The sequence below is a fragment of the Ahaetulla prasina genome, chromosome 4, assembly GCF_028640845.1.
Source record: "Ahaetulla prasina isolate Xishuangbanna chromosome 4, ASM2864084v1, whole genome shotgun sequence".
Taxonomy (NCBI): domain Eukaryota; kingdom Metazoa; phylum Chordata; class Lepidosauria; order Squamata; family Colubridae; genus Ahaetulla; species Ahaetulla prasina.
In genome coordinates this window covers 44,144,031-44,165,805 of record NC_080542.1, presented here as the reverse complement: position 1 = coordinate 44,165,805, position 21,775 = coordinate 44,144,031, and the positions used below count along the sequence as shown (strand labels likewise).

The following is a 21,775-nucleotide window of genomic DNA, read 5'->3' as shown; positions in this document are numbered from 1 at the left end:
GAACATCTGTGGAGCCTCAATTATTACGGAACCCACAGAATATAATACTTTTTCTGTATTTTCTTGTTACTGGAGCTCCACACAGTCCTGTGACAATCTATAACAATTCTTTTCACGCTGTTCCAAACAGCTTCTACATTCTCTCATCTCCGCTCTACATTAATTCTTAGAAGATCAATCTATGGATCTGTTTTTTCCTTAGAACCCCTTTTGGCACTAATAGTAACATGACCTGTTGCTTGCACACTCAGAATCTCTTATCAGCCTTGTATCTTTTTCATCATGAAGCAATCAATCATGCTTTTAGATTTGTATTGATTCCTTTGCTATGTATAGTCTTGCTTAAATCACATACTATATTTGAAACAAACCATTTGGTAGAGTTACTTTTTTCACTCACTCTTGGTCTCCAAAATGACTGAATTTTGTTTCCCACCTTCCTAACAGAACATTTTGTTTTTGTCTAGATTGCAGCGTTTTAGAAGGCTGTAGTTTCTCAGAAAATTTATTCCTGGTTCTTCTAATCCCAACATTAATTGGAATATAGTGCATAACTATCACCAGCCAAGGATTCTTACATTCATCCATTTCTACCACTATCAAGGATACTAAGTATGTGTATACATACACACACACACATATTCTTTTTGATTTTTTAATTGATGCTAGTTATCATTTCTATTTTAAGATGCAGTCTCCTAAAACGTGACTATCATTCTCGATCTCCTCTGCCCAGCCTAGCTTTGAGCAACTGAGATTCATCAACGATTAGAAATGACAGATTATCATAATGAAACCTTTCAAGGTAGTCCTTGATGGAGAGCCTTGTGGAAGAGGTTTGTGCACTTGTGAAGTTCCTGTTGTATTCTTTCACCGCTTCCAATCTGGGACCTTTCCAAATATGGAAGTTCACAGACTGGGGGAAGGTTGTGATGTTTCCTTGGAATTTTGAACCATCGAATAATGGATCTCGCTCAGAGCAGAGTCTCAAGGACAGTAAAGGCTCAGTGGAAACATTGACTAGTGGAGCACCAGCTGTTGAGCTCTATGCCTGTTGAAATTTGAAGTTTAGTAATATAAACGAATAATACTTTTTTCCGCATTCTCAAGGTGATCTCTCCGATTTTGGAGATAGGTATTTCATGGATGTCTCATGCGTTATAGGAGGCTCTGTATCCGCATTATGCATATAATATGTTATTAATACATTACCACGGGCTAGAAGAGGCGGGAAGCTCCTCAACCCAGCTCCCGCCTCTCTTGCGTTACTCCTCCCCGCCTTTATGCTTCCCCTTTTCCTCCTCCTCACCTAGTCAAAGTGTTGCCCCTCCCCCCTCCAGGGTGCTTCTCTTCCCTTCCCTCAATGGCGGTTGGCGCATGCGTGGTGCCGGGAGGCGGCCCGGGCCATGGCGGCCGTTTAAAGGTAACCGATTCAACAGAACGGGAGCCCTGGATTTTTGCATCGGAATTTCTCCCCTTCCCAACTCCGCCGTGTTGTCAGAGTGTGACAAATTTTCGGCTTCGGGCTTAAAAAAGAAGGAAAGGGAGAAACGCCTGAAAATTCTCGCGCCTCCCCTGGACGCTTGAGGCCACGCATCTCCCCTTCAAACCCCCTCAAAATTAAGTATTTGAGGAGGAAAGATTTTCTTAACGCCCCTTGCAAAAGAAGCCCACCTGCATTTAGCCCCCACCCCACCCTCGCTAAGACTGAGACTTGCTTGTAAAAGTAGCCTCTTTCCTCAAGTTTGTCCACCCTACTTAATTTTATTAATAAACAGGAGGTGGAAGTAACTCCCTTCATTTCCACAGCGCTCTCTGTCTGAATATGGGGCCACCTTGTAAACAGAAAGGCTGGAGGAAAAGCTGGTAGGCGAGATTGAGATACTATGCAGGGAACCAAGTTAGCTTCCCATTTCCAGTGTATAAGACACAGCGTCGTGTGTTGTGTACGGCTCCTCTTGTAACCTTTCCCACGTTCTCGGCGGAGGTTGCTTCCCAATGAGGAGGATCCGCTAGAAAGGGAGGATTTGGGAGCTGGCTTGGTCAGCCCACAAGCTTTCCTCTCTTTTTATCGGTTTTGCTCGATGAGGAAAGACGTAATCCCCTTTCCCGATCTGTACCTTCCCCAATACCCATTGGGCACCGCTGTGTCCGTTAGAGGGAAAGCAACCAAAAGCCACCCCCTTTTCTCGTTCCTCCTTCCTGGGGGGGGGGAGAGGAAAGGGTGAATCAAACGCACCCCTCCCCTCCCCCCCATTCCTTGCAGGAGAAACTAAGACTGATCTAAGCGGATCAGCCGCATTTATTAGGAAGCGGCCCCTCCGTTCCGGAGAGCCAGCAGGGCCCCCTGCTTCGCTTTTCCTTACATCAGCAGGGCTGGAAAAAGAAGAGTAAAAAGGAAAAGCAAAGAGATGGTTCTTGCACTAGCGACAGGGAGTTGTGAAGGTTGGTGACTCGGGAGAAACGGCCGGGGGAAGGTAGTGTAGGAAGAAAGGGAGGCGATGGGTCTTGGTGGGGCGGGTGGCGACGACGGCGGCGCCCCAGGAGGGGTCCAGGTGGGGAATTTGGACCGGCAGCGGAGAGGAGAAGGGGGAGGCGGAGGAGACGTCGCAGCAGAATCTGGAGATTGAAGGTGTTGCATCGCCATGAGATCGACCGTCTACAAAGCAACCGCGACAACGACAACGACGGGGCCGGGCTTGCTGGAGCCTGGCCCGAAGGAAGAGGAGGAGCCGCCGCCGCCGCATCTCCGCCAGCCTCCGCCTCCCCCGCAGAACCAAATCCCCGTGCCGGCCCCCGTGGCGGCAGCGGGCCCCAAGGGCCGGGCAATAGTTCCGGCGGCTGCGGCTCCTGGACAACAGCAACAGGAAGGCGGCGGCTGCTGTTGGGGCGGCCTAGTGCCCTCGCCGTGCCCGGCAGGCAGTACTCGGCAAGCGGGCGTGGGCGATGCCGCCGGCAGCTCCCGCCCCTCCAAGTACCAGGCGGTGCTGCCCGGACACACCGCTGCTGCTGCTACCGCCACCAAAGACGGCAAGCGCGGCGGCTCCCACGCCGGGCCTGGAGGACCTCCAGCGTCTCTCTCGCCGCCGCCGCCGCCGCTACTGTCGTCGGCTTCCGCTACGGCCGAACCCGGGCAGCCGCCTCCACCCCCAGCAGTGGCATCCGGGGGTTCTCCGGTTTCATCGGAACCAAGCGGCAAGTGGAAAAGTGCTAGTAGTAGCAGCAGCACCGGGAGCGGCGGCGGGAACAGCCTTCGGAAAAGCCCCATGGGGGCCGGCGGGGGCAACTCCAGCCAGGCGGCCTGCCTCAAGCAGATTCTGCTGCTCCAGTTGGACCTTATCGAGCAGCAGCAGCAACAGTTGCAGGCCAAAGAAAAGGAGATTGAAGAACTCAAAGCCGAGAGGGACACAGTGAGTTATCTGTTGGGTAATGTGGGGTGGAGAGGGCTAACGTTCAAGGTGGAGTGAATTAGTGTTCACTAATGTTCAGGAAAAATTTGGTAACTCAAGGGTTAATAAATGTTGGGTGTGCACTGATTTTTGAAGGGTTAGTTTTGGGATCCTGGTGTTAACAGTGGGAGGGGTTAATGTAAAGCATGGCGTCTAATGTAAGGGGTGCACATGCTTAGTGAGAGTGAATGTGTAGATGTGTAGAAAGATGGGGTAGGGTGAACTGGCACTGATAATAGGTAAAGGGATGAGAGCAAAATATATGATTTAGGCACCTAGTTCTGAGAATGAGTTGTAGATTTAAGCAAGAAGAATTAAGAATTCTACTGAGATACCCCCTACCAATCACAATAGATGCATTAGTAGAAGAGTTGGTAAAGAGTTCAGTGTAATTAGGGATTGACTCCTGAAATGGAAATTAAATATAGGAATAGTATGAAAGAGATTAACTGTGACTAGAGAATAAGTTTCTTAAAATTCAAAAATTTGGAGTTGCTTTTCTAATTAGTACAACAAACAGCAATATAATGTGTAACTAAAGTGTTAGCTTGGTGATTAATTTGACTTGTAATATTGATCAATGTCAGGTTAAGCAACCTTTAAAGTTAATAACCTAGAAGTTAAGTCAAGTCTGTTGGGTGATTTGGCTACCTGATAGTGGGGTTAAGGACACTAGTACAGTCCAGATATGTAATATTTGGATATGGATTTTGGAAAGAGTTGCAGCTATTTGTAAGGAGGGAAGGGCCCCAGGGCAGGAAGTCTTTGGCAACACCAGGGTTAACTTAAAGCAACAGGCATGTTCTAAGTGTATGGCAGAAAATGAGTTAATTTAAAGGGGGCAGCAAAACAACCAGATGCAGTTTATGTCATGTGGACAGCAAATGAGGATAGGGAGGGCCTTTTAACTGGTATATTTAAAGGATTGTTACAGATGTAGGTTTGGTGCTATCTTCTCCCTTGGTTCTTCTCTCTGGGATTTACTTCCTCTCATTTTCCAGAAGCACAGTCCACTTTTTAATTATGAATATTGCAGAAAAAACAGTATGTGCCACTCTGATAAGGTATTCCTTTTTATCTTTGTCTAGACCTTACATACCCTATCATGCATTCCCAGATGTAAAATGATATAAATTATGTACAATTCTGCTGTTCAGAACCTATGAAGTTGGAGTATGAGTATGAGGGCTGATGTTACTGGAGAATTGCTTCTCCATACAAAAAGATGCCTACTGCAAGCATGGGGATGTATAAGAATGTATATGTCCATTGCTTTCTTATCCTGTTACTAATAGAGTAAATGGGTATGGCTTGAAGACTGGGGAGACAGAATGTGTATCAGCTGCAAATGAAGATTGGTTTATTTTGCTGTTCTTAAGAGAGTGCTTTCTGAAGCAAGAAGTGCATAATGTACATTTCTTAGCTATAGTCCTAGAATCCTAGAATAGTTGTTTGATGGCTTATTATTTTAACTGTTCCCCCTCCAGGTCCTGTCCCTAAATTGCCAGAAAGGATTTTAATCCTGGCCTGTATGCATGACAAGTCTGCAGCCTAAAAATAGCCCCCTCTTCCCAGTTCCTGCAGCTGCTGCATCCATTATTGCTAAGGAAAGAAATATTTTCCTCTGCTTTAATCATAGTCTTCAGGGTCTGTGTTCAAAGTGCATGTGGGGTAGGATAGTAGCATTAGCATCTTGTTTCAGGAAGTAGTAGCATAAATATTTAATATTTTACTGTTTGTATCAGAAAATGTGTTACCAACATTACAGTGTAAAAAATCTTAGGCCTGTGCAAAGTTAACCAATATGAAGGAGTCAGCTGCCATTTTGCTGTCAAGGATGTTATGATAGGAGGCTGAGTAGTTCACATGCTCCTGCACAGGCTTGCAAAAAAAAAAAAAAAAAAAGAGCAAATCATAAATATGCACACCAGGAGGAGCTAGAATATACACAGAAGAGTTAAATGAAAGTTTGTGAATTAGATGGATACTAGAACTGCTGGTTTGGTTGTTGCTGCATTAATTGCAGATTTATAAGGTATCTACAGTGATTCTCTTTTTTTTTTGTTCTGTTTTCCACCCTTTCTTCCTGTGAGGTGTTTCTTTTCAGTTTCAGTTATACAAATCCTGGAATATACTCCTTCATATCATCAGCCTCTTACATATTATTTACAATACTAATTTTTTAAAAAAATTTTTTTTGGAAATTTGTTTTAAATTGTACATTCCAAGAATTACCATCTAAATAATTTAATAGATAAGTAAAGGTCTGGGACCTTGACTGCACCTGCATGATTCCATCTGCATTTTTTTGACCCTCCCCTCCAATCACTTTTCTGTCACCTCCACTCCCCATTGAAAAGAACTACTGGTGCTCCTCACATACCCACCTAGCAATATTTCTTATATATATTGTTTGCATTGTCTGGTCATGGGTGGGGATAATGAATTTTTTTGAGTTGTGTGAAGCTGCCAAGCTGTCAAACTATTATTCCACCTGAAAGCCATCAGAAACTTTTTGCAATACTTCAAATCAGTCTTAAGTCTTAACAGCTGTGGCTGTAATGGGGACAGAATAAATAATCTGGAACAAAAGGTATATTCTTTAAGTGACACCTATGGGTGCTTGTTTTCTAGCAACATCTCCCTTGGAATCTGGCAGGCTCTTTGTTCATCTGATTTTATTTTTACATTCTTTTAATTAAAAAAGGCAAGCCAATATGGTAAAAATACATTACTTTTCTTGTTTTTTGTAAACCTGAGGGACTATAGGCTTAGCATAATTTTACTTGGATTCCTTTTTAGTTATTGATATTTGGCTGACAATTTTTTTATATATTCTATTCCAATATTCTAAATGCTTTGAGCCATCCTCCTGTTTTTCCTTTCCACAGCTCTGTGAGGTGGGTTGGGTTGAGGGAAAGTGTCTGGGACAGTACCTAGCCAGCTTCTTAGTCGCCTCACACAGTTATTGAGGTAATGTGATTCTTGAAAAATCTATAATTTAATATTCTGAGAGTAAAAATGTCCTAAATTGAAATATTAAATATACACTATTATGTGCATATAATTCAAAATAGAACATACTGATAGTCCTCAAGTTAAGATCATAAGGGAGCCTGCCCATCATGGTTGTAATTTGTGATGGTCATAAGTTGGGGTCACCCATTTTATTAAGTAAAGCAATGGTTTGCTGTGGGCTGGTTTTGCTGAAAATGAAAATAAATGTCAGTTTTGTCAAACCACCATAAACTGGTCATATGACCATGGGACACTGCAAATAACCATAAAAGTGAGCCAATTGCTGAGTGCCTGGAATGCCATCACATGACTATGGGATGGTGCATCAGAACTTCAAATCCAGATCATAAGTATCTCCCAAGGGAAGACCATGGTAACTTTGGCTTCTAAGCAACCAATTGTAAATCAAGGACTATCTATAGGTCCAGTTCACATTAACAAAAGAAGCAACCAAATATACAGTTGCTTCTCTAAATTCTTAATTATAGAAATTTCACCTTTCTCTCATCCAAGCAATTGAATTCACTGATTTGGAAATTGAATCCCTACATTCTTACAGTTGTTTCAAATACAGCTTTAATTTAAACACTTTAAACAGGCAAATATACACTGCTGCCATTTTTTTAAAAGCTTTAAGAGTAAACATTTTCCCAGATGGAACTGGGAAACTTTGAAACTGCAATGAAGTTCCAAGAAAAGTTAAGTATGGTTTAATGAATTGCAAATAAGTGCTCTATGCATGCTTTGGCATGCTCCAATGTACCTTTTTGCATTTGAATTCGTAGCACTGACAATTCTAAACATTATTCTCTGATGGTTTACTTGTAGTAAAAGTAACATCCATGATAGTTCCTCATAAAAGGGAAGTAGACTTCCTTTTTTGAAACAAAAACTGTATCCTGGCAGAGGATGCAGCATTAGGTAGCTATTGTAACCCTGGTATACAACATAGTATGCATATTTAATGCAGAAAGGATTATTGTTGCTGGTCATTTAGCTGAAAATGGGTGATAATATATTTTTGAAAAGAATGTTTTTCTTCCCTACATCCAAATGGTGTTAGTCTTATCAATTATTTTAAACATATCATTACAGGTAGTCCTTGATTTAACAACCATTCATTTAGTGACCATTCAAAATTACAACAGCACTGAAAAAAAATGACTTATGACCGCTTTTCATACAACCATTTCAGCATTCTCATAGTCACATGATTAAAATTCAGACATGTGGTATGTATTTATCATGGTTGTAATGTCCCAGGGTCATGTCCTCACCTTTGTGACTTTCTGACCAACAAAATCAATGGGGAAGCTAAATTCACTTAACAGCCATATTACTAACTTAACAACTGTGGTGATTGCTTTACAAAAAAGTTTGTAAAATGGGTCAAAACTCACTTGATGCCTTGCTTAGCAAAGGAGATTTGGGGCTAAATTTTGGTCATAAATTGAGGATTTACCTGTGTACAATATACTGGTAAGCACTGCAGACTTGGCAATATTAAAATGGTGCAACTTGTGCAGAACTTGCACTTTGTTTCTATATAATGTCAAAGTTAAGTGGGTATTACTAACTACAAACATTATATTTTGTTAATGGAGTACCCTTTAATACCAAATTGCAATGTTGTCTTCTTAGCTTCTTGCTCGAATTGAGCGTATGGAAAGGAGGATGCAATTGGTGAAGAAGGACAATGAGCGTGACAAACACAAGATATTTCAAGAGTATGAAACGGAAGAAAAAGTTGACCCTGATATACCAGAGAAGCTGCCTATAGAATGCCCACCACAAGAACTCCTGGAGACTTCCCAGCCGCTGCCTTTGAAACATTTCCCATGTGGAAGAAATGGGAAGGGTCACAAACGGTAAAACTAGAAAGCTGCAGTTATATATTTTTAAACCTATTCTGTTAAGGTTTTTATTAATGACCATGAAAAATTTTTGTTCTTTGAAAGACCTCTCTGTTGCTAACAAACAAATCCTAATATCCTACAAAATCAATTTTTTAAAGAAAACATCAGTGGTTAAATCTAATGCCAAAAATATTGACTAGGGATATACTCTGAATGAATCAAATTCAATTTATTATGTATTGATGTGAAACTAGATCCCCAAATCACAAAGTAATTCACATTGAACCTAATTTTGATTAAAATGCAAAGAAATCTAGCATCAAAACCTGTACGCTTACTTTTTAAAAAAATTAGACAAGTTGTGCTAAAATGAATCTCCATCACATCTGCATTTTGATTGAGAGTTATTAACCAAAGAATAGAGGGGATTGATATGTATTTTTTTAACATTACATATTTGAGTGGGGAAACCCACCATTTGTATGTTGGATTGTTTTTTCTTTGCCTGTAATTTCATTGTATATTGTTAATATATTTTTTTAAAAGTTCTAGCTATTTATGCTTTCCCTTGATAGTCATTGGATAGCATGACTCCCCCTTCAGAGCCAAATCAGAGTCAAATGGGGCACTCTCCCTTTTAGTTATCACTTGAGTAGAATTACTTGCAAGAAATATTACTTTTAGTGATAATCTGCATAAGTATCACGATAGTTAAGTTGATATGTTAATATTTTGATATGCCTTTGTTCCTCCCTTTTGCCAAGGGAAAAAAGTGTGTCTTACACATCCATTCTACTATTCTCTTTTAGGATACGGAACTTTATGCAGAGTGAAGAAAGAAAATACTAAGTAGAAGACCAAAAAAATTAAAATATAATAGGAAAAAGAAAAGGAAACATATTTATTGTATTACTTTTCTAGTCTTACAGACCATCTTTTTTATTACCATGTCCATAATCATTTCTTATATTACCTTTTCTTTTTTAAAATAGAACATATTTTGATGATTTAAAAAACTTCCATAGAAGAATTTTGGAGATAGGTCTGTGATTAAAACATTATTTACTGCTCTACCTTTTAGCAATGAAAGTGTTTTATGCACACTTTTTCAATTTTACTTTATGCACGCCCTACAACTTTATTTAAAGAAAGATTAGTGCTGTTGCATCTCTCCTACATTTACAGATGGAGTGATAACGAGATTAAATTTCAGACAGAGAGCTCATGACTTGCAGTTGTTATTGATTCGTGATAATCTACTGATTGCTGGTTTTGAGATAAGCACTTTATTCAAACCAGGGGTTTTATTAAATACTGAGTATATTGAAATCTATCTCTAGATGATCAGGAGCTATAAGAGAATATTTCATTGATTTGGCATGATTCTGAGTTCTGAGGTCCTAATAGTTGTGCTTAACTAAATCTTATGATTTCTTCAAAAAAGCTTTTCTTAAATCCATATGGGAATTTCCTTTAAATCTTAGAACTAAAATATTGTTCGACTTTTTCTAATTTTAATTATCTAGATAAGAGCTAAGATCCTTTATAGACTTTTTCTATTTGCTATTAACCTTTCTTGTACTTTTGCAGAAAATCTGCATTTGGAAGTGCCGAGAGGAAAACTCCAGTGAAGAAGCTGGTAGCTGAATTCTCACGAGTCAAATGTAAAACTCCAAAGGCTTCTCCATTAAAGGAGGAACCCAGTAGTTCTTTAACTGAGTCAATAAGCAGACGTGAACTGCGAAGTCAGGAGACTCCAGAGAAAACACGATTATTGGTGGACACACAGTTGAAGTCTTCAACTCCATTGAAAGGACCTGGGTGCCATTCAAAGGACAAAGGCTCCTGCAGTGAAATAGAAGATTTGCCATACCTTTCCACCACTGAAATGTATTTGTGCCGATGGCATCAACCACCTCCTTCTCCATTACGAGAACCTTCTCCCAAGAAGGAGGAGACTGTAGCAAGTAAGAGGCTTGCTTATCCCTTTGTGATGATTGGCCTGGTATTGGGTTGGAGGGGGCATGGAACTCATTAATACTTGAAGACAGCTAGAGAGCAACATTCCATTTCTGAGTGATGTTGATGCAGGTAATTGACTGGGTCTGAAATATCGAAGCCTTTGAAACCCTCTCTGTTCTAGACTGTGTGTGAGCAGTGTATGAAGATCAACCACGCTGTTTAATGGCCTGTGGTGATATTTATTGATAACTGTGACATTTATATCGCAATATGCTCATTATATATGCAATAAACATCCCTTTCTGTCACTTTCTGTTCCCTTTCATGATATTTCAGGGGGGAGGGATTGGTTTGTGCATATGAAAAAAAGTGTATCAGCTAACTAATTCTTAAAAATTAGCTTAATGGATTTGTTTGTATGATTAAAAAGTATTTCTGGAATCTCTTTCTGCTTTCATTTCCTTCCTAGGCAACTCCTTGGTTATAACTTATTTTGATTGTACAATACTGCAAAGTTGCTCAGACGTGTTTTTTAGTTACTACTAAGGTTAAGCTTTTGTGGCAATTGTTTATCTTAAATATAGAGGGTGCTGCTATAACAATTTTTCACCCTGTACGACAAGATGGAGTTAAGTTTTGAAATCCATCTGTCTGAATCAGTATCCAAACTACGGTAGTAGTGCATTCTGAATTGAGGAATAAATTTTGTCAGCAGCTATTTTATTTTAAATGAAGAAAGTGGAAGGAAGGAAGGAAGGAAAAGTAGAAATGGAAAAGTAGAAATGGAGAGGAAGCAAAAAATACATAAAATGGGATTAATGTTATAGATTGGCTATAAATGTTGGCCCTACTGAGGATTAGAAGAGGGGGATTAGCATACAGAACCCTGATTAAGTTATTCTGATCAGACTATTTTAAAAAAATTATAAAGATAATGAATTGCCAATGCTCTAATGTAACAAAATACTAAGATATGATGTAAAGTCAAGTGTTTTTAGAGTCTTGATGATACCTATTGCATTGTTAAGAAAAGCCGTAGCAAAGTTCCAGTTGTACTTCATATTGAAACAAAGAATGTAAAATCAGGAAGGGTTCACATATCACAATGAGTCAAATATTCTAGAATTTTGTCTTATTGTCAATAAGCTAATTTGCTGCCACACACTGTTCTGTTGCTGCTAATTGACCTATAAGTGTGAATGGATAAATGAAAAAAGTATTTAATCAGATTGTTCTGTAAACCAAGATCCTTGTCCTGCTTTACAACTCAAGGATCGGAAACATGAACAAATCGTGACTTCTAGTACTAAATGGATAAGACAGCAAATATAGGTTCTAGATATGGTGCTATGGAAAGAGATTTTACATTTTTTGTTCTTGAGAGCAGATTGACCAGTGGTTTTGGTTATATAGTCTGATTGACAGTAGTCAATATTTGAAGAAATTCAGGCCTACTGTAATATGCAAACAAGATCAGACTTATTTATGTAAATTAATTATGTTATTTTTAATTCTGATTTCATAAGTTAAAAATAACTAAAATATTTCAAAAACGTGGGGAACATTTAAGTGTGTATAAAAGCTGGTAGTATTAGAAGACTAGAAGAGAAGTATGATAGTTTAATTGCTTTATCTTTATAGTGTAGACAATTGAAAGCATCTTCCAGCATAACATCTGAGACTTTAAATCATTGCAACCATATAGCATACCTTTGTATCTTTATCCATGAGAGCTATATTTGAGACATGGAATGAAGCATTTACAGAAGAGCATCTTAATATACACATCCTTATTTCATAGGAGTGGGATCATACAGTTTCAGTCAGATAGAGAATAACCACTATATGAATTTATGCAGCAATGGTTTGTTTAAAATTCCTTCTTTGTAGGCTTTTCAGGAAGTAGTTGATTCCTTCCATGAATAATAACTATATCTTGAGATTAAGCTTCAGGGCAGAATTACTGAAATATGACCAACAGCAGGCTTTCTTCAATCAGTTTTTAAGCATATAAGAGAAACTGTAGTATAGTATATAGTCTCTCTAGGTGCCTTGATGGAACTGAGAAGAAGATATGTGACAAAATATTACATACATAGTTTGGTTACTCCTACTAGCCTTTCTCCATAGGTATCACTGTTCAGTAGGTGGTGGTCTTGAAATGTGATTACTTTGCATGGGTCATATTATATATTAACTCATCAAATAATCTTACCATGGTTTAAGTACAATATATTCAAACCATAAACTATGGGCTAATTCATACAACACATTAGACAAAAATGTTCTAATTTAAGGTTTAATATGTTGAATGCAGATATTAAATAAGATAGAATTTGCCATTCACTATGTTTTTCATAGTAGCACAGTTTATTTTGCTATTCTTTTTATAATGTCTCAAAAAGTGACAAATTCATTTGTTGGAGAAGCTGCGAAGTAATTTCCTTTTGAGGGTTTTTTCCCCTCTCACACCAGATTGTGGCCAGTGCTTTCTCTTTTAAGTTAGTTTCTTTTTTAATGTCAGGTTGTAATTGTATATAGTAGAATGACAACAACAAATTCAGAGCCTAATCTCTCTTTGTGTCTTTAGCTTTGCTCATGTCTTTTTGGCTGTTTTTGCTAACATAAGTGCTTGTGTCTTAATAATTGCCTTGCTGTATTTATTTAAAGGTTCATTAAGTCCACCAGCTTACTTCATCTGCAGCCAATTTGATACTTTGGGGCAGTTTAGATGTCAGGCTCAATGAAAATAGCTACTTGGTCATATGTCTCAAACACTCTGAAAATTTTCATTTGTAATTCATTTGTAAAAAGGATAATAAGTATTCATGAATCCCTTTCTCTTTTTAAAAAGTATTGAGCTAATATTTAAGGCAGGATCCTGTGTACTTAATCAGTTTTTCAGTGAGAGCTAGAACTGGATTAAACGCAGAAGGTTTTGTAACGGTTTCTATTAGCTCTAGTTTGTGAGACCTCTGTTAATATCTTGAATAAATGGTCACCAGAGATAAACTTCAGAGTATTAAATGTCTTCAAAAAGTTAACTTGATAACTTTCAGAAAATGTTCCAGGTAACTTTACAAACATTGTGATAGAAAACATAGTGTTGTTTTAACAGCCAGCAGATTATTGTAAAGTAGGCAATTGGTTTATGAAAAATAAAGACCAATTCATAGTCTGAAAGTCATTTTTCCTTGTAATGTTAGGACACTGATTGTTTACATTATAATTGATACAGGTATGTGTAGGTAAATGGCCTTTTATGGATTTCGTTTATAAAGTTTGGCTAAAATTAAGCTTTTTTAGCTACTTTTAACCAGAATATCTACTTTAAACTATTTAAGATGTATGTAATAAACATTTGTTTATTACATAATTGTAAGCCATATGGTGGTTTGATTAGTTATTGGCTCGTCTGATTCCCAGAATACATTGTCATAATCCATCCTTTATAAACCACAATGGCAAGATTATATAATTTGTTAAAACAAAATCAGATAACCATATTATGGCTTGGTATTATGGTTTAGAACCATCCCATATTCTGTAGGAGAATTTTGATTATATCAAATTGTACAACCTAAGAAAAGGAGAGATCATTTCAGTTCAGTTCTAGATTATTGACACTAAAAGATAATAAATATATGATTGATTTTGCAAGATTAAATACTAAAAACCATCTATAAAATTTTATAAAAAGTGGTCTCTTACCACTGAACAATTACAATTTCACAGCACTCATTTTGGATTGTAATATTTGAACATTGCTGAAATTAAAGTCTTGCTGAATTCCAAAGCTGACTGAGAAAATCCTGTCTTTGTCAGAGAGTGCTTGAGAATAAAATCAAAAAGCATTATGTGAACTTGGGTGTGGGGAAGTTTTTAAAAGTAAGTTTAACAAGTTAATATTGAAATTTTTCATAATATTGAAAAATTGTTCTCTAAAAATAAAATTCAAATATGCTTGTAGAATGGTTAAAAGGAAGATAAAGGTGTTAAGTAATTAATACTAGTGAAATGTCTAACCTAAATTAACTCTGAATGTTTGATGATTACAACATTAGCTTCCTTCACTGAAATATTTCTTTAAAATTAGTATCATAACACTGTTTTCTCTTTCTTAGTTCCATCATGGAGGGACCACACAGTAGAGCCCCTGAAAGATATGAATCCTTCTGAACTTCTGGAGGTATGTAAGCAAATAACTTTGTAGTAAGAATTGAGCAACATGACTAGGTATAATTGCTGATGTAGAATTGGTAATCTAGGAAGCTGTTATGGAAGAACTATAGTTTATATATTCTATAATTATATAGACAGCCACCCTAATATATTTGAGTTTTTAAACCATACTGTTCAACTAGATATTTTTTGCAACATTGTTTCCATAACAATTTATGTTATGGAAACACATTGAAATATCAGATAAAATGGGCAATCTCTGCTTTTTTGCTCTGGTAAATTTTGTAATGCTTATTTCTTGATCTGCATTAGCAACTTAGTGGCTGTGAGATACATATTTTGAGGAGTTCCTGAAGCCATCTAAACTCTTGATGGCAAATTATTTACCCTGGCACAATTTTATCACCTAAAATTAAATACCAAATTAATTCATTAAGCCGCTGATAAATTCAGTATGTTACTTCAGGAGATAGATTCAGAATTTTCAGCACTTTCAAAGAAATATATTTGGGAATTTATTCATTTTTTTAAAAAGGGGGCATTATGGCTCAGCCGTTAAAGACACTGAGCATGTCAGCTGGAAATATACTAATAATACAATCAGAGCATTTCAAACTGGAAAGCTAAATACCAAAGAAGAACCAATTTCAAAATCCTTGTAATAATACAAGCATTTCAGTTTCGATAAAACTAATCCAATCCTGCCCCTCAACTAGTATTCATACTCGAGGGACATGATACGAGATGCTTAACCATTATCATTTAAATAATACAGACTGTTAAATAAAATACTGATTTGCAGAATTATTCATTTATATTTGTATTTAAAACTTACTATAATTAACTTATCCAATTTCACAACTAACCTAACTTTTGCTTAACTTTTTCAAATTTTGTTTCTTGAATGAACAACTTTAGATAGGTCATACTTTTTGTAGCATTGTATTTATAAACAGTGATGGGAAAAGTAATAAGTAATAATATCTTAATAAATAGATTTTTCCAGTGGTATTGCAGATACAAAAAAGACATCTGGTCTCCTAGAAGAAAACTTGGCAATCAGTTTTGAACATCTTCAGTCCTATTTCCTTTTATAATAAAGCAAAATTTAAATCTGCATCTTATGAACACATGGGCAAGGCAGACCTAAATGCTTTCCATCAGAAAATGGAAACAGGAACTCAGATACTGTGAAAAGTACAGCATGTAATATTACCTGTGGTTTTTTTCTCCTTAAATTTTTCACAGAACTTAGATGACAGTGTCTTTTCCAAACGACATGCAAAGTTGGAATTGGATGAGAAAAGGAGAAAAAGGTGAGTGATGAATTAAAGCTGTTTATATGCCTGTAAATTCAGTATCTGCTTTCATTTAACAATAAAGTTTGCATAGATTGCAAGCAGATAAGCATGTAGTATGAAAGGTTTTATGCAAGTAGTATATCTTAAATCTGTTTTTTACCATTATGCATGTGGCTTATACTATGTGCTGAATGACTTTGGATTGGGGATTTGTATTTAGTTGAAGAAGCAGGATAGCACTTTCATCTAGCAAGGAATTATTATGGTTTGTCTGTAACACAAGAACTTGGGATAACGTATATAAATTGAAAAGCATTTAATACAGAGATGCACTACTCTTGACATGCTGATTTTTATAAAACCTAAAACACTCAAATTTCCCATAAATGAAAATTTTGAAACTTTTCTGTTGTTGTTTTGCTCACTCCATTCACAGGTGGGATATTCAGCGTATCCGGGAGCAAAGAATTTTGCAACGACTGCAACTTAGAATGTATAAAAAGAAAGGAATTCAGGAATCTGAGCCTGAAGTTACCTCATTTTTCCCAGAGTCAGACGATGGTGAGTGGTTGTCAAAATTCTCATAACTCTATTTTATGCCCAAAGAATCTTGGATTGGGATTATTCTACTGTAAAAGCAGGTATTTTCAAATAAGTATGATAATGTGAATGAACATTGTAGCTAAATATGTAAAATAACACTTTCTTCCATTTCCACTTCTAGTTGAAAGTTTGACGATCACCCCATATTTACCTGTTGTAGCGTTTGGCCGACCATTACCAAAATTAACTCCACAGTAAGTATACCAAAGTAGTATGTATCTGCATTAAGGAAGAATGTACTTAGTAAAACTTGTAACAGAGATTCTTTTTTCTGCTTTGATGGGATTCTTGCATTCTAATGGTGAACATCATACAAATTACATTTCTTTGGCCTTTACTACTTGTGTTCTTGCAGTCCTGGTTTCCTTCCTTTCATATTGCAAAGGTAAAAAGATGAAAATGTATTGATAAAATACATGGGCAAAAGTAATTGGTTTTTAGTTTTAGCTCCCATGACTTAAAATTAACTTTTTTCTACAATAATAACTGGCTTTACACGTTGCATGATACCACAGTGTGATTGCTTAAGTTTCATCATAGCATGTTATGTGGATGGATTTGTTAGTTTGTAATCTATTGCTTAAGGGATAGCAGATATTGTAAATTCAGCCAATTATGGTTTATTCAGCAAACATTATTATATTATTCCAATATTGTAAAAGAATGCTCGTCTTGATAAAACACTTTTCAATAGCTACAATTCAATATCCTCTGTATTCAAATGTTATGTCTATCTAGAAATTGTGCTTATGGTTTGTGTTTAATTTCTTTGCTGCCAGAATGTAGACTTGTAGCCAAATTATGCAAATGTAGACAGAATTGCTAACCATTCTCCTCTTTTCAACATCACAAATAATCATCTATGGGCCATTTTCTGTCTGGCAGGAACTTTGAACTGCCATGGCTGGATGAACGAAGTCGTTGCCGGCTAGAGATGCAAAAGAAACAGACTCCTCATCGGACATGCAGGAAATAAGTGTATCAAACTAGGAGAAATCTGTCTTTGATGGTCGGCCTGTGTCATTTGCTCCAAATGGCAGAGAACAGGACATGTTTTGTTATGTCTTTTTCTTCTACCATCCTTCATGATGTATATTCTTGTTCATTATAAATATTTCTTATGGTTACACTTTTTCCCCCTGGGTTTTTTCACTTTTTTCATATATATTTTTTTGTTTGCTTGGTAGAAAATATTGGAAATTTGTGTTGAGAGAATAGGGTTAACAATTTATGGTATGCCACCTCTGTTAAGCTGTATTGGATAACTGCAACCAGTACAATCCACTTTGGGGGAAGGGGTTATCCATCATTAAGCAACACAAGACACTTCATTTAACATATTGCTTCTAACTGCTGTTCTAGAAAGCATCCACATATTGATTCATGTATTTTCTCCTGCCCCAGTGTCTTTTCAAGGCTTTTTAATGAGTTCCTTTCATGCTTTCTGATTCAAATTACAATTAGTAATCAGGTCTTGAATTTGTAATACTGAATGCAGGCAGTTCTAGTAGTGAAGAGCTGCATGCCTTCACATCTTTGTCACGGTTCTGATATATAATTTGGCAAAATCCAGAAATAACCATGCAATGCTAGTTTGTCTCTAGAAGTTTTTGTTTAGTTTAACCAAATATTTTGTCAAAACTGTGAATTTAGTTTTTAAAAAAAAATTGGACAGTTGGGTTTCTCAATGGAAATACTGAGAAATAGCTTAAACTTCAAATTGTGATTGTTTTAAAGTTTGGCACTTTTTTAAGCCAATCATAATCCTGTAACTTTTATAGTAAGTGGAAATCAATACTTTTATCTTCCCTGAGTGTAGGGAATTCGTGTAAAATCGCATGTCCTTCTGCCTGATCTACATCATTTTTGGAAGCTGCCTTTGTTTGTGTATTGCCTGCTTAACGGGAATACTGAAATGAACTTTTTTTTTTAGACGGCTGAAATTTCTAGATAATTGGAGGTTTCAGTTTTTTAAATTGTAAAATAACCCTAAATATAATTTTCTGCACCATTTATGGAGGACACTAAAAAAATAGTTCCATTGTCCATTTTAATTTCCAAGTGTTTCAGGACAGTTGCAGTCACACTTCTGGGCAATTTCCCCTGAGAATTTAAAGTACTATTTTTTCCACCAAAGGTAGCACACTTCATATAAACATTGTTAAAAAGTTATATTCTATGACTTGAAATTAAAATGACAAGGACAGATCCTCTTTTCTGCCATGTAGTCTATTGTAGTTGAAGTAATGCAAAATGTTTGCCTGATTTGTTTTAAATAAGGGTGTATTTGGATCTTTTGCTTTTTAGCATGCCAGCATGCATCCATAAGTGGTTATTTTTTGTCCCCTGCCAAGTACAAGCGTGGATGTTTCAAAGAAGCAGATTTTTGGTAGAAGCTTCTTGAATACAATGTTGATTTTCAAACTTGATCTTGCTTTTTCTAACGTAATTAGAAATGTGTCACATGATCAATTCTTGAATCAATATTCCATTTTCAGAAGACAATGTTTTTATTTAACCCACAATAAGACAGTTATCAGAAATAATTCAATTTATATTCTGAATAAAACAGCATATTATCTCTTCCCTCAATAAACAGAATGTTGACTCAGAAAGACTTGCAATCAGTTATAATACATGCATCATAAAAAAGATTACTAGGCATATGGAAATAGGTAGGGTTTGTAGAAACAGTTTTCAGTGGATGTTAACTGGGAATGGGCTGGAAAAAATAGTTTCCCACTCTGTAGGGAGGTCAACATTTGAAACTTTGTTAAGAAAAAAGCCAATGCAAATTATACCTGATTTTTTAAAACAAACATTTTTTAACCAATTTTATGGTAGTTCTAAAAACTGTCTATAATTCCCTTTCTCTTGTTTTTTCCGCCCTTTCAAATGTGATTGTCTGCAAATGCATTCTTTTTATACCATTTTCAATATGTAAAATCAGTTGTCTTGTAAATAACTTATAAAGAAAAAAGTTTGTAAATACCAAATTTGTGGCTGTTAATGTTCATTTTTTTGTTTTTAAAATTGTTTTGCTTTGTTCATTTAGTTTAAACAGTGTTAACAAGGAGTATTAAAAGATAAATTCTGCTTGTATGTTTAAACAAAATTGAAATAATTTTTTTTGCAATAAAATGAAAAGATTATTGCTTTTGTCATGTCATGTATTGCCTCATTTGACATTGCCTCATCGTTATAATCAGTACACACTATTTTAAAAGGCAAACCTGTTACCAGCAAAGTTAAACCTCAAAATCCTTTGATAATGACGTATTATTGTATTTAACTCCTAGAAAGTCTACAACCACAAATTATCACAGCCCCCATCTCTGATCTGTTCAGAATCAAATATCTTTGTTTTATTTTTAGTAATACTTTTTCTTAAAATTTTTATAGGGATCTTTCCTAACAATTGCATCTCATTCCCCAGTCATTCTGTTGTAAGTATCTCCACTGCATGCGTTGTCAGAAAACCTCTCTAAATAAAAACTCTTGTCAATTGCTTTCTGATTAAACATAATAAATGCACACTCCAAATTCCATCCATCTGAAGAAAATCCAGTCCATCATTCATCAGTTCTATCATCTCAATCTTTTATATTCGTGCCTCTTTTAATCTTATCCACCAAGCCTGAAATTCTCAAGCCAGACTCCTTTTTCTTCATATCTCCCAGCAAAAGATTAGATTCCAATACATTTGACTGTAAGTCTAGTCTAGCTGTTATTGTATCTGGCTGTTGGGGTTGCTTTAACATTGTTGTTAATTTATCAATCTTTTTATCCAAGTTTACAGTTAGAATTTGTAAATTGAAAAGCATTTTAAAGGCATCCCAAAGGAGTTTATCTCTTTTTGTAGACAGTAAAGAATATATATAATATTGTATTTAAATCCTTTATTGTTATTTATATTCATATTTACATTTTAATATAGTCCAAAACTCTTTTGTAGTTGAACATTCATGACAAAAGTGCAAGCAGTTTCAATCTCAATTAGAGCAGTAAAGGTACCATAACCGAACAACCTTAGAGAAAAATGGAGATAAAATTTCCCACAATAAAAAGTAGTTAGAAAAAAAAGGAAATTTTCCATCAGAAGTTAAAATAAGACCAAAGCTTTTAAAAACTGGTAAAATATAGAATCCTTGTAGTAAAAATTGGCTGATTTTCATCACCCGGGATAAATCCTTTTGCCATTGACTTCCTTACAGCAAAAGTGAAAGTGATTTAAAACTCAAACAGTAAAAAGAAAACACCAAAAGTTTAAGTTAAAATCCAACAAGGATTGTAGGATGTCAGCATTCAGTCAGTCAATTAACAGTTAAAAATATAAATCAAATAGTAAAGAAAACTTTAAACTGCAGTTAAAACCAAAGCATGCTTAAATATAACAGCTGGAAGGAAAAGATGGAAAACCTGACCCTCTTATGGCTTCTACTGAAAATTGTGATTATCAAGATCCCTCTTCCCAGCAGGTACATAATTATCTGATGGTCATCTTGAATTGTTCTAGTTGCTCCTGTTCAAATCTGGGGAATGAACTGCCAAATAGCCAGCTTTGATGGCATAATCAGCTGTTTGTTTACAGGAGACAGAAAAAATCACCGTCACTCAGTCCACCATGTTGAGGGAAGTCATCAATTGTGGTATTCCCATGGACTGCCTGAAGGTTTTGGGAAGTTGGTACTGCTCTGCTCTTTCCTAGGCAGGCAGTTCCAAGCAGTATTAGGTCAAAACAGATACTAGCCCAACGTCTATTCCTTTGTGGCAATCTTCCTTAAAGATTTGACAGTCAATAATTGTAATGAATATTGCTCAAATAAACAAGAATCCCTAACCCAGTGATGGTTAACCTTTTTGGCACCGAGTGCTGAAACTGGAGCACAACCCAGAGCCCAGAAGAGAGCAGCTAGCTGATATGCATGCACAGCGGCCAGCTGCTCTTCTGGGTTCCATTGCGCACATGCGTACCAATCAGCTGGTCTTGGCGCAAAGACCAGCTGGCATGTGTGTGTGCCATAACCCGGAAGAGAGCAGCTAGCCGGTGCACATGCCATAGGTTTACCGTCACAGCCCTAACCCATTCCCTACACAAATCCTGGGTGAAAAAAATGATGTTCTGAATATTTTTATGGCCAAAAAATGACAATTATTAGTCAAGTACAACTGTAATAAAATTATTTACAAATTACAAAAAAAGTCAATGAAAATCAAAATAAATTTCCTTTAAAAAGAAAGGCTGTATTTTGATGTTTTTAACAAGAAAAAAGGAGAAAAATGATAAAGGTGTATGAAAATGCAGTAGGCAGAAAATGGATAGGGATACTTTTCTTCCATCTCATATAAAATGGAGTCAACCCAATGAAGTTAATCGGTGGAATATTATAAATTTATATTCACA

General features: G+C 36.5%; 1 protein-coding gene across 2 annotated transcripts; it reads left to right on the top strand.

The window, feature by feature from the left end:
- The first annotated feature begins 1,356 nt into the window (after positions 1–1,356).
- MSL1 (MSL complex subunit 1) lies at positions 1,357–19,530 on the top strand. 2 transcript variants are annotated; one of them, XM_058181851.1, is made up of 8 exons: positions 1,357–3,410; positions 8,109–8,335; positions 9,914–10,290; positions 14,410–14,474; positions 15,716–15,783; positions 16,205–16,329; positions 16,493–16,565; positions 17,257–19,530. In XM_058181851.1, exons 1-8 carry the CDS (start codon positions 2,646–2,648, stop codon positions 17,345–17,347), a joined length of 1,791 nt encoding a protein of 596 aa, XP_058037834.1. In that variant the 5' UTR covers positions 1,357–2,645; the 3' UTR covers positions 17,348–19,530. The 2 variants fall into 2 exon arrangements, 1 of the variants encoding a protein (XP_058037834.1); XR_009154994.1 differs by lacking the exons at positions 16,205–16,329; positions 16,493–16,565; positions 17,257–19,530 and having other exon boundaries at positions 9,914–10,414.
- The last annotated feature ends 2,245 nt before the right edge of the window (positions 19,531–21,775 follow it).